At 44.5% G+C, this 17,271-nt stretch overlaps 1 protein-coding gene across 1 annotated transcript in view; it reads left to right on the top strand.

Annotated features, from left to right (window-relative positions):
* The window catches only part of SASH1 (SAM and SH3 domain containing 1), a 161,084-nt gene that overhangs the window by 105,228 nt on the left and 38,585 nt on the right, over nt 1–17,271 (top strand). The window contains exon 8 of the mRNA XM_080941692.1: nt 598–699. Within this exon, the coding sequence (XP_080797818.1) occupies nt 598–699 (102 nt within the window). The remainder of the gene's footprint in view (nt 1–597; nt 700–17,271) is intronic.

Raw genomic sequence — 17,271 nt, forward strand, 5'->3', positions numbered from 1 at the left:
TATGTCTGGGTGAGTCAAAAATAAAGTCCTTGGGCGATTCAAGAGCTTGTCAGTTTCCAGTTGCCTGGTTAGGAATGTGTTTCTTTGTGTTTTACTTGAACATGAAGGAAACTTAGTGAGTGACTCCTAGCAGGTGGGGCTAAGACTGAGTGTGGGACTCAAGTAGACAAAATTGACAGTCTTAGAAGGCCGCCTTTCCACCTTTCTCCCCAGCATGCAGGGAGAGGATAGCATTATCAGAAAGCACATATCCGGATAAAAGGGTCAGCTCAGTAGATATAGCATTAGTGTTCCACAAAGATGGGGATGGTGTATATGTCCCCGGTGTTACGTGTAAGACTCAAATGATTAGTGTCACTAACGATAGAAGCTTTGTGCCTCTTCCACTGTCCTCTAAGGGGAAGGACATGCTTTTGGATGTACACATGGGGACCTACGCTGTTTCACACCCTGCTCTTGTGTTTCTGGGAGGCTTAGCTTTGGCTAGCCCTGGGTCCCCATCACCGGCGTGGGGAAGTTGTGTGTGATTTCTGCCCTGGAATACATGGTGGTATGTGACCATTGTTCTACCCCATTCTTTCATTGTTCTTGCTGCAGCTGAAGGAATACGAGGCCCAGCACCGACAGCCGTCCACCCCGGACCCCACAGACTGGCCCGACGGCTCCTACCCCACACTGGACGGCTCATCCACCTGCAACGTGAGTTCACATCGCTGAGCGTCCTGACCATTTGTGCTGATCAGGGTCAGCCCTCGCTGGCTCAAGTTCTCTGTTCCTTTCTAAGGTCCCCTGCTACTGTCTCAGATGAGCCAGGATTCTGTCACTCAGGTTGACTTCCTTGGATTCTGTTTGTAGATTGTGGCTAAATACGAATAGCAAACATTTCCACATCAACTGTCTCTTAGTGTTTGGCTTCAGCGAGTGTGCTCACATTGTAGACCACGCTCCACTTCTAGAGGCTTCCTATCTTCCCACACAGAAATGTTCTCCGTAAGCATCCAATGCTTCCGCCCCCAGGCTCTGGCAGCCACTACTGTACTTGGTGTCTCTTTAAAAGTGGAACTGCTCCATGTTTGTGTGTGTCTGTCCCGGGTCTGTGTGATCTCAGCACCACAATATCTCCTGCCGATTCTTACAGAGTTTACTCACTGGACTATTGATAGGCACAGTTTATAGGGCGGAGCCACCTTTTTAATATTGTGAAACAGCACTGATAAAATACCTCGGGCCTACACTCTCTGCACGGAGTTGAATGGAGTTCTGTGGAGTTAAATACATGGCTAGAGTCTCAGAATAACTAATAATTACGCACTTAACTCTTTGACAACTTCTGTATGGTTTTTGTAGTAACTGAGTCATACTGTCTGCAGTGTAAGGAGGGAGGGGGGGCTTCCCAAATTTTTTCTCACCAACATTTCCCCCCTAATTTCTTGATAATACCTGTGAAGTGAGATTCATTTACATTTTTGGTTTGCATTTCTCTAATAATTATCAAAGTTGAACATTTTTTCGTGTGATCGTCGGCCATTTGTGCGTCTCTGGGGAAAGGTTTATTCAAGTCCTTGGCACTCGTGACCTGTGACCCATAACCTATGACCTGTTTTTTTGTTTTTTTTTTTTTTAATGCAACAATAACAACCCTCTGCTATTTTCTCCCATACTATGGGTGACTTTTTTTTTTTTTTTTTTTTTTTTTGTGTTGATGGTACTTTTGGTACTGGTGTTCTTAATTTCAAAATTTTGTTCTCATCGTTTTCCTATTGCTCATGCTTTGGGTGTTTTATCCCTGCCATCATTGCCAAACAGTGTGGAGGTGGTGACGATGATGTCACCCCATTTTCTCATGGTGGTTTTGTAGATTTTAGCACTTACGCTTTTTCCTTTTCTCTTTTTCAAATCCACATTAAGTCGAAAACTCATTTGCCTGTGGAGATCCAGTTTTCCAAGATCTCGTTACTGACATTTCACCATTAAATGGTGCTGGTATCCTTTTTGATTGAGAATGAAGTGCGCATCCTGTGTGGGCTGCTCCCTGTAGATCTGTTCTTTTACTGGCATCTGACTGGTTACTGTAGCTTTGCAGAAAGCTTTGAACTCGTAAAATGGGACTCTTCCAATTGTGTGTACCCCTTTAAATTGTTTATATCTGTAAATTATGTGTTTGTATCTGTGTGCATGTGCACATGTGGGTGTGGTACTCATGGAGGCCAGAGGAGGGCGCTGTATCACCCGGAACTAGAGTTACAGGAAGTTGTGAGCCACCTGACTCAGTGTTGGGAATGGAATCTGGTACCTCAGCAAGAGCCAAAATCTCTCTTTACGAGTCATCTTTACAGCCCCTTTATTTATTTTTTTAAAACTTGATTTAGCTACATGCAATCCCTTGAGCTTCCATATGGATTTTAGGGTGGGTTTTTCTGTTTCTACAAAAGTTGCTGCTGAGAGTCTCATGGAAACGGTACCCGCTCTGTGAATACACTTGTAGAGCAAAATGCAATGTTTTCTAATCCATGAACATTTATGTCTGTTTAGTTTCTTCCAGGAATACTTCACAGGTTTTGGTGTATGAGCCTTACATTTTTCCTTTATGTCTACTCCTGAAGTTTTATGATTTTTAATGCTTTTTGTGAATAGAATCATTCTTTTAAGCCCCTCAGCTTAGGAAACATTTTTAAAAAAATGTTTGTTACAAAGTATACAATGCAACTTTCTCTCATTGTGTTGGGATTGTCTCCTACCTTCCTGGTTTGGTTCCTTTGAACACGTTCACACACACACACACACACACACACACACACACACGTGTGTTTTGACAGTTTTCTCTGCATAAGATTGTATTACCCACAGCTAGGGACATTCTGACTTCTTTTCCCAGTGAAATGCCTTTCTATCATTGAAACTATTTGAACATTACCAAAATGGCACCTTTTCGACTAGGAGTTTCATGATGGCTGCAGGAATTGGAATCTAGACTTTTCCTGCACAGCGCCATCTTCAGACAATATGCAGCAAGAACGGAGGGAGTTCTCTTGTCTCATATTGTGTACGTTTTGTTTGCTAGGTCATCTCCTGATCGCTGGAAACCACTCTCCACCCCATGGCCTTAGGTCCTGTCTATGCCCCACACAGCCAGTCTGTCTGGAATAAACTTCTGCTCTCTCTCTCTCTCTCTCTCTCTCTCTCTCTCTCTCTCTCTTTCTCTCTCTTTTAAATCTTTTTTAAAAAGCCCGATGCTTTCTTATTTTGTATAGCACAGGTTCTATACTTTTTTTTTTCTTTTTTGGCACACCCAAGGCCCCATGTGGTCTGGCCTTGGTCATTTTCTCTGATCCCATCTTTTATTCATACGTCCCGTGCCCTTCACGTCAGCCACGCCAATCCCTATACCCACTGCTGAACAAACCCTGGACTTTTCATAGTTCGGAGTTCGGAGTTTTAACCCCCATCATTTTACCTGCCTAAAATGTGTCCTCCATCGCCCCCCCCCCCCCCCCCCCCGCTGAAAATACGTGCATTCTTCACAGTGAAAGCCCAATTCTTAACTTCCTCTATAAAACTTCCCTTAGCCTCCCACCGCACATTTATTGCTTCCCATTTCATGCTTTTGTTGAGCCAGATTTAATACATCAACCCTCAGCTGCTATCCCCGAGTATGAGGAATGATTGTACCTCTTTTGGGCCCCTCAGAAGCAGCAGGCTCCTTGAGCAAGGCGGACATGCTGCGTTCTTTGCCTCTGCGGGAAGTGGCAAGCCCGGTGTCCAGCCCACTGAAGCAAAGCTTTACCCAGTATTCACTCTCCTTGTTCCTCTAGGAGCATGCTTGGGAGTCTTACAAATACAGATCAGTCTTGACTTTGCTTTGCGTCTAAGCAACGAATGGTACCATATCAGAAGCAAATAACGCCTTTCACTCCCTTCTCATTCCCAGTTCCCAAGACAGACACCAGATTTCCATTGCAGCTGAAGGAATGAGCATTTTAAAGCCATGCCATGCTTGCTGAGAGACCAGAATGGCACCATTTATAATAATAAATATGTCATAGGCTAGTGAGCTTTGGGTCCTGAGACTGTGAAATCATCAAAGAACTATGTCTATAGCTTTGAATATATATGACTCGGAGTCTCTCATCCCGAATCCAAAAGACTAATAGTATATATCATGAACCCAGTGAGTCATGAGGAATAAACACAGTAACTTAGGAAGGAGGTGATTCACTCAAATTGAGAGAGAAGACAAAGACTTCCTTGTCCATAGTGGGTCCTTTAGTATCAAGCCCACAGTGCACTGTCCTGATCTATCGTGTCTGAATCAAGGGCAAGTCTGACTTGTTCATTCAGGAAGGCGAGGTTGGTGTGACCCGTCACACACCCACGTAGACTACAAGCAGCCAGCCTTCTGTCATCTAGGAAAGAAGTTAACATATGCGCTAAGCTCTATGGGAGTTTTGCACAAGCTGCCAAGAAAGCACTACTTTATTTATATCGGCCTTTGGAATTTCGTTTAGATGCTTCCATCAGAAGCATCATCTATCGGTAAACTGTCAGAAAGCATCGAGTGTCTACGGATGAGGATGAGGCCCTTTGTCTGCTGCATGTTTCATCCGGGAGATGTGTGTAGAGGCTTGCTTTGAAGCAGGCCTGGCGCTAGCAAAGGTGGATGAGAAAGAGGGGCAGGCCCTGCCGGGACAGAGCTCACACGTTAGTGTAGATGTTAAAATCATACTCATTTGCACACATAAATTCAGAGTTCCAGGCACACACTTCTATTAGTAACCTCTTGCCAAACCATCTCTTTCTACATGTCCCCCCCATGCCCCCTGCCCCCCAGATACACGCAGTCTGTCAAAGTCCAGTGAAGGGCCAGGAAGTCATGCGTTCCCTTCACATATAGCACAGGGATGGATGATGGTGGGGTGGTTACTAATGGAGTGAGTTTACCAAAGCGAGTTATTTACTGCGTATTTTACCAGTTGGCTTTTTTGCACACTCTCATACATGCTTAGCCATGGTGCGTGTGCAGAGCCGTATCCAGCGAGCCTTTTTCCTGGAGTCTGCCTGAACTCGGCTGCAGTCCCGACTTGGGTGATTCCTGCCCCCCTTACCCTGACTTAAGCCTTCTCTGTGTTTTGAAGGACACTGAGTTCAACATTCCTTCAGCCCTGGACTATTCCATCATTATTCTGAAATTGCCCCTGTCTCAAGGCCCAGATAACGTCCACTGTGATGATTCCCTGGCCATCCCAAGTTAGGCAGACTTCAGTTTTCTATTGAGTCCTTTCTCTGCGGAGATGTAAATAGCTCACTGGTCACAGTTGGGAATGCCCAGACCTTGGAAGTCCCAGTGATCATAAGGCCTTTGTCACCAGACCTCAATGCCAGTATTGACGCCTGGCGTGCCTTAGGATGTCATTTCAGAGGCTCCCCTGTCCCCAGAGCTGACATTAGATAATTGCACGTTGCTTCATAGTAAATCCATATGTGCATTCCTCATTCGTAAGAGTGTAAACTGCTAAAGATAGTCACCAGGGGAAGTGAAAAATAGCCTTCTCCTTGCCAAAGGAGCATCTGTTCTGCGCTGGATTCCAATCATAATGAACTTCTGTTGTCCACAGTGGAATATTTAGAAGGAGCTCTGGTTAAGAATCTAATTTCATTCCTTCTTAAATAGCTGAATATTTACTTTTAATTTTTCTTTTAATTTATTATAGCAATTTTGTGTTTTCCTGTTTATCTCCTGGTGGAAGATATCTTCCTGGTGGAAGGTTAAAGATTGTCCTGTGGAACTGTCAGTTTTGTGCCTTCAGATTCAGCTTACCTTCCGGCTAAGAACACATTTAAGGGGCTGGAGAAATGGCTCAGCAGTTAAGAGCTTTCTCCTAGAGGTCCCAAGTTCAGTTCCCAGCACCTTCATCCAGTTCATGGTTACTGCCTATAGTGCCTATAGGATCAACTCCAGGGGATCTGATGCCCTCTGCTGGCCTCTGCAGGCATGCACAAGCCATGCCATGCGCGCGCGCGCGCACACACACACACACACACACACACACACATACACACATGTGCACACATACTTACACTCACCCACACTCATTCGCATAAATAAAAATAAGGCTAAAGCCCACATTCCTTTAATTAAGTAGCATTTAGAAATAAATAATAAACATTATAATATATGTTATGAAATAAATAATAAACATAATATATTCTATATTATAAAATAAATAATAAACATATTATATTTATTCTATATTATGAAATAAATAATAAACATATAATATATTCTATATTATAAAATAAATAATAAACATAATATATTTATTCTATATTATGAAATAAATAATAAACATTATATTTATTCTATATTATAAAATAATAATCTGTGTTCTCTTATTTTGTACTTGTTACGCCATTAAGTCTTAGTAAATCATTTTATATTTTCACAAAGCTGATGGACAAGAGCTGATGAATCACGTTTGGGGTTTTAACGTTAATAAAAGCACTTGTACTGGAATATGTGATAAAGCAGTCGGGCTCCTGGTGTGTTGGCAGACCCGTGTTAGATATACTCTTCACTTCGTGCGAGATGTTCTAGAAAAGATTGGAGTCATGTTTCCGGGGCTGAGCTTCGTTTTGAGGATAAAGCAACTGTGGTGGAGTGTGTTTGTGAGGTCAGTTGTCTTGTGAAGCAGCTCTCCCTGTCAGGTAACACGTTCAGGTTTGAGGAGGTTTAGCGTCTGGGTTGAGCGGTAGCTACGTAAGGGAAAATTACCATGTGCTAGGAGGGCGTTCAAGTTCCTCACATCCGGAAGCTCATCTCTTCCTAGCCTTTCATTCCAACTATAAATATGGCTACTAACCTGGTCTGAGGTTCAGGGGAGCCACGTGGGTGGACCATTTCCAAAATTTGAGTAGCAAAATGTTAGGTGGCCTTTTCCAAAGACGCTATTTTGAGTGTTGAAAGAGGACCTTCAAGAAAGGTCGGCACTAAAATATACCCTCAGTGTGTTATGTTTGGGGTAGAATCTGTTAAAGCGTCAGAAAAGTTCTCAAATTATAAGCTGTGGACTTTCAGTGGCTGGGTTTCACTCAGGTGGTTTTGTTGCTATTTTTGTATGTAGTACTAAGGATAGAACTCACGGCCTTGCTAGACAAGCACCCTGCCCCTGTACCATGCTGGCAGCCCACGAGGTGGGCTTTTCAAAGTCATTTCATGTGCCCCGTTAATAGGTATTGTCTCCAAGCCAGAGAAGTCAGGTTTGATGTCCTGAAAGGGGAAATCTGTACAACTTTCTAGGACATCATTAGCTGTTCTGGCGCATGCCGAAAACCATAAAGCACCCCACATAGGGGCTTGAATTCCGGTAGCGAATGGCCTAATGCTAGTATAGAAAAGATACAGCTACCGGTGTAAGCACACTATCCAACTGGCATGTCCTAAGTAGGGTGCATCCTCACACTTTGGTTCCCCATCATTTATGTGTATACAGTGCTCGTATTGGAGTCTAGAGTTTGCACTGAATCTTTCCTCCTCTTCTTCCTCTTCTCATTGGCTTATTTTTTTTCCCCTTTTCTAAGATAGGGATCTATGTTGGCCTGGTTTATGCTGACTTCCTGAGATCAAGCAATCCCCCTGCCTCAGCACCCAAGCGTCTTTGGTAACGGCTGTGTGCCCTTATGCCCAGCTTCTAACTGGGCTACTTGTAATGTGTTTATTTTGGATATGTTTATTTTATCATAGAGAACTAATATCTAGAAGTTGACATTTGTCAGAAGTGTGATTTTCCTGTTCAAAAGTATCCAAAGGAAATCATAAACCAAATTGGCTTCATCATTTGGGGAAATAAGACTCAAAGGCATGTGAATTTACAAAATCTCCCTCCTATAAATAATCCTTAGTTGAAAAATATATGTTTTTTATATTTTTGCCAATTTGGACGGTAATGAATATTCATTGAGCACATCAACAATACACACACACACACACACACACACACACACACACACACACATATGCATGCATGTCGGAGCTGTGAATCCAGGACCCATTATCTCCAAGAAAATGGCTGGCCTTGTTTCCCGTCTTCTTTCATATTGTTTTTGTCTATGAGGAGGGCATCTCAGAGAGGCTGGATTCCAGGAGTAAAAATAACTTGGGTATCTGAATGAGTGTGGGTTTTTTTTTTTTTTTTTTTTTGGCCACAGGAACTTTTGTGTAACTCTTGCTTCATCCCAAACAGGTTCAAATTAGCCAGATGGCTTTGACCTTGCGGCTAGAAAGTGGCTCTGAAGTTGAAGCTTTAATTATGCTAACTGGACTTGTGGACCTGTGCTTCAGTTCTCAATGTCACAAAACATGTGTGTACCCAGGTCACTTGTAAGGTGAACAGGAAGAAAGAGAAACAAGGCCCAGCAATCATTATCAGAGGGCATTTCTATCCTAACTGGGATAGGCATCTCCATCTTTTGACTGGTGGGGATTGAGCCATGTGTCTTACACATACTAGACAAGAAGGGTACCACAGACCCTGCTCCCAGCTTAGCACTTCTGCACACTTTGCTGAATTACATTGTATCCCTGATCATTAGCCCTTTTCCAAATGTTTCTGAATGGAAATATATTTTTTGAAAAATGGAAAACAAACACAGAAAACTGTTACTGACTCTGGTCTTTTAATACCCCCCCTCGGAGCTTTTGGAAGATCATTCTGCCCTTTAAGAATAATTTCAACAAAATGTCACTTTGTTTAGCCGAATGAGACCACTACAGGAAGGAACAGTGCCTTTTTTTTTTTTTTTTTAATCAGTGGCCTTGGAACTAAATTAATAGCAAAATAGGACCTTTCAAATTCCTGTTGTAAAAGAAATCGCTCCCTGGCTTTCTAGTTTGGAAGAACATCTGAGAGGGGAGCGAGCCAATGGGGAAACAGGCAGATGAAGTGTATTATTATTATTATTACTATTATTATTATTATTATTAATTTATTTTGTTGGTTATTTCAGTGCCTTGGCGGATATGCACATGGCAGAAAGTTGGTTCTCGACGTTTCCCTTGGGAGCACTGTCTCTCATGTTTGTGCTGCCACACTGTGTGGTACTCCAGGCTAGGTGGCCACACAGCTTCCAGGTCACCCTCCCATCTCTACCTCCCATCTTGCTTTAAGACTGCTGGATGACAGCTGCTAGCTGCCACCTCTGCCTGGTTGTTTTTGTTTGGTTGTTTTTGTTTGGCTTGTGGGCCATGAACCTTGAACTCAGTCAGGTCCTCAGGTTTCTGCATGGTTACAACGTGTACTGGCTGACCTGTCTCCCTGTCCCCACAGCGAGAGTGTTTGTGAGAAGTTAGAATTTGTTCCAAATTCCAAGTGTTTGAAGGGGCAGGGGGAGGGAGGGGGGTTGCTGAGATGACTTCCTGTTGTTTGTTTCCCCACTTCCTGTTCTTTACTCAGCACTCTTCCCTCCCATTCCCAGCCTTCTCTCCGGGACCAGGGCCAAAGTCTGAGGCATGTATTTCACGAGTCCCTTAAGATCACCATGAAGAAATCAAGTCAGACAAGAAGGAGGTACTTGCCTCTGCAGACCTCTGGAAGCCAGCATTCACCCAGTGTGGGTCGAAGCAGGGCTGGGGAGGCTGAGATGTGAGTCAGACATGAGGTCTGGATCCCCCTCCACTGGCTGCTCTGCCTCTGGGCAAAGCAGCCATCTTGGTGCTACGGTTTCTTCCCTAGCTCAACCAATCCGGTGTGCCCTGTGAGTGTCAACGGCACAGAGCAATCAGTCCACAGTGGATCCCACCTTTAATTACTCCGTGGGGAGATCACCCGTCCTTTCTATCCACTGCCGTGGCTGAAATGCTTGAGCCCTTCATAAAATGCTAATCCTGCGCATGCCCTGTGCGTACGTGGGGAACACGCTCCGAGGCCGGCTGACTCCGCTCCGCTCTTAGGAAATGCACACATAGCTGGCTTCCGCAGCAGCAGCATGTCTTGCTCTGTACGTGGGTTTAGACGAGGTGTGAGTCGGTACCACTTGGAAGGAGTAAGCCGTCCGTTAACTACGTGGAAATGATCTTACAGGTGGTTGGATCCAGTATATGGTCCAGCTCTCTCCTAAGTGGAGGAAATCCTCATCAGAAATGATAATTGCAACATGTCTCTGCAGACTAGCCAGGGACACCTCTATTTTTAATTGTTTATACATTTACAGGAAATTGGAAGTGGAACCTGCAGGGACCCTCCTCACTATGTCAAGGGCCACGTTGCATCCAGATACTGACAAAGTGCCCAAATATGTCGTTCTGACAGTACCAGCATTCAGAGAGATTCTTAACTTAAGATAACCTTTTAGTACTGTTTGGTCTGTTGTTTCTTTTCTCAGATCGAAACCTATAACATCAGAGATAGAGATAGCTTCTGACCCATACAGCCTAATGCACAACTACCAGATGAGGTGTATTACATCCGTTCCACTTGCTGATCATATCCAAGTGCAGATATTAATCTACTCTGGGTCAGGGGTTGGCATTTGGATTTGCAGTAGCCGGCTGCAGGGAGTTGGAAGATCAAGAGCATGTCCGTCATTGTCCAGTGTTATTGGTTCGTCACGTCTCTGTCCTTCATTAAAGCCATTTGCCCCGGTGCCAAGCCTTATTTATCGGGCCACAAGGCCTTCTTGTGGTCATGAACGGGATTCAAGGTGCTGGATGCAGAGCCAGTTAGCTCATTGAAGGCACAGGCCGCCCATCACTTGTTCATGGTGCGTCCGAGCTCTGCCATCATAATTATCCCATTATACCAAAACTCAGAACTAAGGTCAGCAGCAGACAGTGACACTCGTTGGGAAAGCAAAAAAATAAATAAATAAGACAATGAGGTGCTGGAGATTGAACTCGGGGTTTTGAATGGGAAGCGGTATTTAGGCAAATGCTGATTGTACAGAAAAATAGCCACTGAAAATATTCCTCTGTCCTCTGTCCTCTTCCGAGCCCCACTTTCTGTGTCACACCACACCCTCCCAGGGGCCTGATGGTGTGCCATTCGTCAGAGAAAGCTAAGTGCATTGCATAATTGGTTCCTGCAACTACGTGATTCATCTCCTGCCCTGTTGACATTTGACCCAGAGTGCAGATGAAGTGAGACCATCCTGGGCCTCCCTCTCATCACGCACTGGGCAACACAAACGTCTGTCGAGGCTGTACCGCACATCAGCCTTTACTCACAACGAGCTTGCAGCTGGGGAAAAGAGACAAGTGGGTAGCACAGTTGTGAGCCTTGGGGTCTACATTGGTACCAGGCACATGATGGAAGTCCATTACCCCCTCGGAGGCTTTCCCAAGGATGCTGAATGGTTTCCCTGATACTGAATGCTTCTCCGGGTGATAAAAGAGAAGTGGGTATCAGGTAAGGGGGGCGGCAGGGTTCAGAGTGAGGAGCTGGAGATAGTCAGTCAGGTGTAGTAGGAGAAAATTGACTTGCATGTTATCAAGCCTTTTCTCTGTGTATTTGACTACGAGGGTGCGCATGCTGTACCCAGTTCCTTCTTGCCAACGAGCTGATTTTGTAACTGATTTTGGCTTCTTAATTTCCTACATCTGTTCCTTTTCAGCTTATTAACCTCTGTGTGCTATCTTATCTTGGAGGTTTCCTTTAACTAAGTTCATGACCTAATTAAATTATTTTTAGAAATTTGTTTTAAACGTATGTGTTCACGTCTGCTTGTAAACCTGCCTCTTGTGTGCCTGGTACCCAAGGAGGCCAGCAGAGGGCGTCAGGTCCCTTGAGATTGGAACTACAGACAGTTGCCATGGGTACTGGGAACTAACCCTGAGTTCTCTAGAGGAGGAGTAAGTGTGTTTACCTGCTGAGCCATCACTCCAGCCCCTTAAAATAGCTTACACTGGGAAGCAACTGGAATTTCCACCTGGCTCCTTGTTATTTTTCCTGGTGAAGATATAAGATCGAAAACGTGTCTCCATTTTTCAAAGTTCTTTTGCTCCCTTTCCCTACCCACGTTTCCCCTCCCCCCCATTTGCCATATCTTGGATTTTGGTTAAGTAGCTGTCATATATGTTTTCCCAACTTGATTGTACTGGGATGACTCTAATCACATTTTGTACTTGGTCTGATGTCAGGAGTGTTAGCATTTTTGTAACAGTTGCTCTCCACCACCCCCAGTTCTTCCAAGATACAGCCGAGGTCTCCATTGTGTAGTCCAGTGTGTTATTGTAGCTACAGCCCGATGGACAACCCCATAATCGATAGAATGGGGTCTCCATGGACATCCCGGTACTGGACTTCCTCTTCCCCAGACGACGCTAAACACTCTGTCACAGTTCGAGCCAGTTGGTTTCTGCTGGCAGAGCCACCCTGTCTTTATCCAAGTCAACAATGATCCTTCCTCACTCGCCGACTCCCAGTTCCATTTCTGCTGTTCTCCGTGGGAGATGAAGGGGCCGGGAACACCGTCCCTTTGCAGATGTGCGCTTATGGCCGAATTCTCGGCTGTTTGCTAGTCTCGAGTTTTTTTTAAAAAGTGGGAGGGGGCTTTGATGATTGGTCCCTTACCTTGAACATGCGGTTTCTAAGGGTCAATGCATGACCTTTTTGTGCTTGTTGGTGGTAAAATATATTTTGCTGGGTTTTAACACGTTTTTGGCAGAGGAGGCTGATCATTGTGCTGATTTCTCTGAGAAGACCACCCAGTGGCTCCTCGGTTGTATCCTGGTGGTTTTGCTAATTCAGTGATTAAATTAAATTATGTTCAGTGACAACCTCCTCAAAGCTAATGATTTTATTTACTTGAAGATGGGCAGTCAGCTGGATCCTTTAGCTTGGAACTTGCATCAAAGCTATTTCTTATTAATTCTTCTGTAGATAATTATTCTATAGATAAAATTATAGATTAGTCCTATAGATTGATTATTCTTAATTATTAATTAATCTATAGATTAATTATTCTATAGATAAAACCAAATAGATAGACAGATTGTGGCTTTAGGAATGGCATAGGCTCACCTGCTGGCCCAGTGGCATAGGAGGGTCTCTATACCCCCCCCCCCCTTCTGTGGTTACCAGATTCCTTGGGTTCTCTGTATTTCTACATTGTCATGTGCTAGACAAAGTTGTTAGACAGCCCTGTCCTGAGGAGCCACTGTGCCTGAACCATGAGTCAGTAGCCTGAGATGCCAAAGCAATGTGACTTTGCAACACACCCAGTCCCCTGAGGAGACTTACCGCTTTGGGAATAAACCCTGGATTCTCCAGCCCATGCGTGATTGTCCCACTTGGCAGTGCTGTTCTGAGTCACTGCCTCCACGGCATGGGGCTCTTGGAAATGTGCAGGGCTTGTGGGGAGTTTGCTAGAACTTTCAGGGGGGTCGTACATCATTGACATGCACTGGGTGCACCCCCAGGCTGTCATAAGGGACGTCTACTATGGCTGCTGGCTTTCCAGGTCCTCCTTATTACTTTCACTTGTGACCTTAGGCTACTTCATATAAACAGTTAATTCCAGGACCCATGAACAGGATGACTGCATGCAGAAAAGTCACCCAAGGCTCTACCTGTGGAGCGGAAGTCCATCCTCTTACTCCATCCCTCCTGCCCCCAGGGGAGTAGGATAAACGTTTTCCTGCTTCCAGGGACCTTGTAGATTTGGAGTAGGTGGGCTTCTTGCGCTCAGTCATCCTAGGTTTGGTGGTTGAACTGTGGAGATCTTTTGTGTCCCCCCCCCCTCCTTTGGGAAAAAGAAGGTAGCACATTGTTTTGAGGATGATTAAAAGTAATTCCATAGTCTTGAGTTTAGGACACAGAATCTAGTAAGTACACTGAGGAAGGTGACATCCATTTGTGTTCCTTTGGGTCTTCTATTAACTTTTAAAGTTTTTTTTTTTTTTTTTAAAGATGAATTAAATGCTGACAGTCCTTTTTCTCCAGGGGATAGTAACATTACCTCAAATTCCCACATACTTTTTCCAAATAAAAGTCTCCTATAATTATCTTCTCTTCTTCTGCCTCCTCTTCCTCTTCTTCCTCCTCCTCCTTTTCCCCTTTCCTCAAGTTTGGCGACAACTAGTTAATTTTGGAGCTGCCAGAGTGATTATTTCAGTGTTGCAGGATACCTTTGGGAGGAGAATGGAATCTCATCATTTCTTTTTCCCCATCTGCTGACAAAATTCTCCTAATTTCAGAGGGCAATGATGTCACCCTTTACTGAGCAAAATATTTCTTACTAAACAGATGGGTCTCCTTGCCTGACTTCTTTGTAATGGAGTAGGGAATAAGGCACAATGGCCTTAATGTCTTTTGTAGTTGTGTGATTTAAGTTGAGCAGGATTGCTATGAACTCAGAGAGGCTAATATTTTTCTTCTGGTAAACACAAAGATTACCATGATAATGATGTCCCATGACCGGACATGACTGGGTCCTCAAGTGTTGGGAACATTTTTAAGTATATCCAGGCACAGCCAGAATGTAGCCCTAAGGTAGGGAGGGAGCCTGAATACATCACCGCTTGGACCATGGAGGGAGAGCAGACATGGTGCAGAAATGATGAAATCCAGCTCAGAGATGGGGAGAGCAGAAGCTGCTGTTGACTGGTGTCACATGCTGTTTATACAACATCAACTGAACTCTGCTTTGGCCAACTAGATAGGCGAGCATCTGAGGTCAGAGTACACAAGGAATTATGGCTTTGGGGCCACCTCAACACTAACCTCTAGGTCATGTATGAACATAGATGTGCCCTGAAACCCATAACTAGTGCCCCAACAAGTCACTAACACACATTTCAGTTTCATAGCTGAGCTGCACAGTACCATGTGCAGGGCTTTTCTTCATCCCAGGGATGAGGCCATTACACCTGACCTACGTTAACCATCGTACCTCAGGGTTTCCCATGAGCTTTTCCTCGGTGTGCTTTCTGTCCAGTAACCTTTGTGAATTCAGGGGATGCTTCTTAGGCATGTTGACACTCCGTGTTCTTCTGAATGCCTTCCGTCAGTGTGTTCGCTCATTCATTCATTCCAGACAAGAAATAGCTACGTAGGATCAAGATAGATTTAAACTTTATTTATCTAAGTAGAAAAAAAAAACATGTGTGGAACTGATAATGGTGGGAAATATAGTTAAGACAACACATTTCTTCAGAGCCAAGTTGCGGTGTGTGTCAGAAAGCCTTGAAGATGTGCAGATCTTTTTAAACTCTTCAATTCTAAAATCTAATCATCCGTTCGGAGAAAAACACTGTGCTAGACATGTTAATAAAGTTTGTCTCACTGTGCATCTGAATTGGTTCATGTTGGAGACATTCAAATGTCCAATGACAGGCACATTGTCTAAGTAAATGACAACATACTTCTGTGACAGAAGGCTATTAAGTCACTAATATGTTGGTGTATCCTATGGGAAGAGTATGTGTTGATATGGGAAGGATTTCCATGCATGCTTCTTTTAAAATTTAAAAAGTATACATTACTTTAAGAAGCATCTAAAACAGTAGTTCTCTGCCTTCCTAACACTGAGGTCCTTTAATACTACGGTTCCTCATGTTGTGGTGACGCCCAGCCATAAAATTATTTTGTTTCTAGTTCATAACTGTAATAATAGAGTCATAATAGAAATATCTGTGTTTTCCAATGGGTCTAAGTGTCAAAGAATCATTTGATCCCTGAGTGGGTCACAACCCACAGGTTGAGAACCATTGTTCTAAAGAAATCCACAAGAGGAACCAGAGGGAAGGGCTGGGATTGTCCTCATGGACAGAGTAAAGCAGTGGTCAGGAACGTTGTTCCTCATGGACAGAGTAAAGCAGTGGTCAGGAATGTTGCTCAGTCCTCTTTGTGTCACTGGGATTATTTATAATTGTTTGTATAGGAGGAGAGGGTTAAGAGACGTTAGTCAAAACGATACCAATTTTTCTGAATATGAGGCTATGGGTCATTTCTTCCTGTGTGTTTTTGCATTTTACCAAGTTTTAATTGTCATGTGAAATAGATAGAAAATGTTTCTAAGGTATAGCTCTGTAAGTGACCTTGACTGTGTCGTCATGGCAATGTTCAATGAGAGACCAGATAATACAGTGATAAAGGTGTTTATGCCGAGTCTCTGAGTCAGTGCGTCTCGGCCTTCCTAGTGCTGTGACCTTTTCCTCATGTTGTGGTGACCCCCCAACCATAAAGTTACTGCATTCTCCCTCATCCCCGCAGCTTTGCTACTGTTCTGAATCGTAATGTAGTATCTGCTGTGCAGGAGATCTGAGGTTCCACCCCCGTAGGGCTCACGGCCCACAGGCTGCACTAGATGAAGTTTGTCTCGGTTGCTGCGCAGCCACATAAGCTAAAGCAGTGAAAGAGAAGGCTAGACCACCCCTCCCCCACAGTGGGTGGACGGAGCGTTTGTCAGATAAAGTTCTGGCAAGTACAGTGATATGTTAGCACTCGAGTGCTTGGGGCATTTGAGTTGCTCTGAGGAGGTAGATCCCGTGGGAGGTCCTTCCCACGGAGTATCTGAACAGCGGAGCTCAGCGCGCTCAAACTGTAAGGAAGGGAAGGGATGCGACCACACTGTTGGATGTCCCACGGCAAGACTGTCCTAAGACCTAACCGACAGCTCCTTAGTATCCAGTTCAGATATTCCAAGTGTGAATTTGAGCCCATTTCCCACCCGCTGTGCTCAGGTGTGCTCTAGTCTGCTGTTAGGAGAGCAAGACTGTAGGAGGTACTTTTCCAGAACACAGAATTTCCTTAGGTTGCCATAGCCCAATCTGCTGTTTGAGTGTTTGCTCCGATGCGCGGAGCGGCTGAGGAGTCTAAACATTCTCACTCCTTGCTGACCACGTTTACGGAGGGCTTGTGATAGGTAGACACTCCGGGAATGGCATACATCCAGGTCAGGAGACTATACCAGACCGTTGTCCCCAGAGTTTCCTGTTTTCTGAAAGGCACATCTATGTTGCATCCCACATGAAACCCCACTTTAGCTCTCTAAAGTCCAGGCTTGTCCTATGAGGGGTGGGGGCCCTGAGGAGCTGGCTATGGGTTGGGGTGTGTGTGTGTGTGTGTGTGTGTGTGTGTGTGTGTGTGTGTGTGTGTGTAGGAGGGGTCAAGAGGTGCATCTTCCTTCCACCCTCTTCACAGTGTCTCCACCAATCCAAGTGCCCGTGGCTTTTCATCCGACCAGGTACCAGGCTTCCTGTGAAGGGAGTCGTCTCCTCCCCTTCCTAGGTCCCGAGGCTTGTTATAGAAGTGAGAGGCAGTAACAACACGCATGCCTAAG

This window comes from Micromys minutus (assembly GCF_963924665.1).
Source record: "Micromys minutus genome assembly, chromosome: 30".
NCBI classification, from domain to species: Eukaryota; Metazoa; Chordata; class Mammalia; order Rodentia; family Muridae; genus Micromys; species Micromys minutus.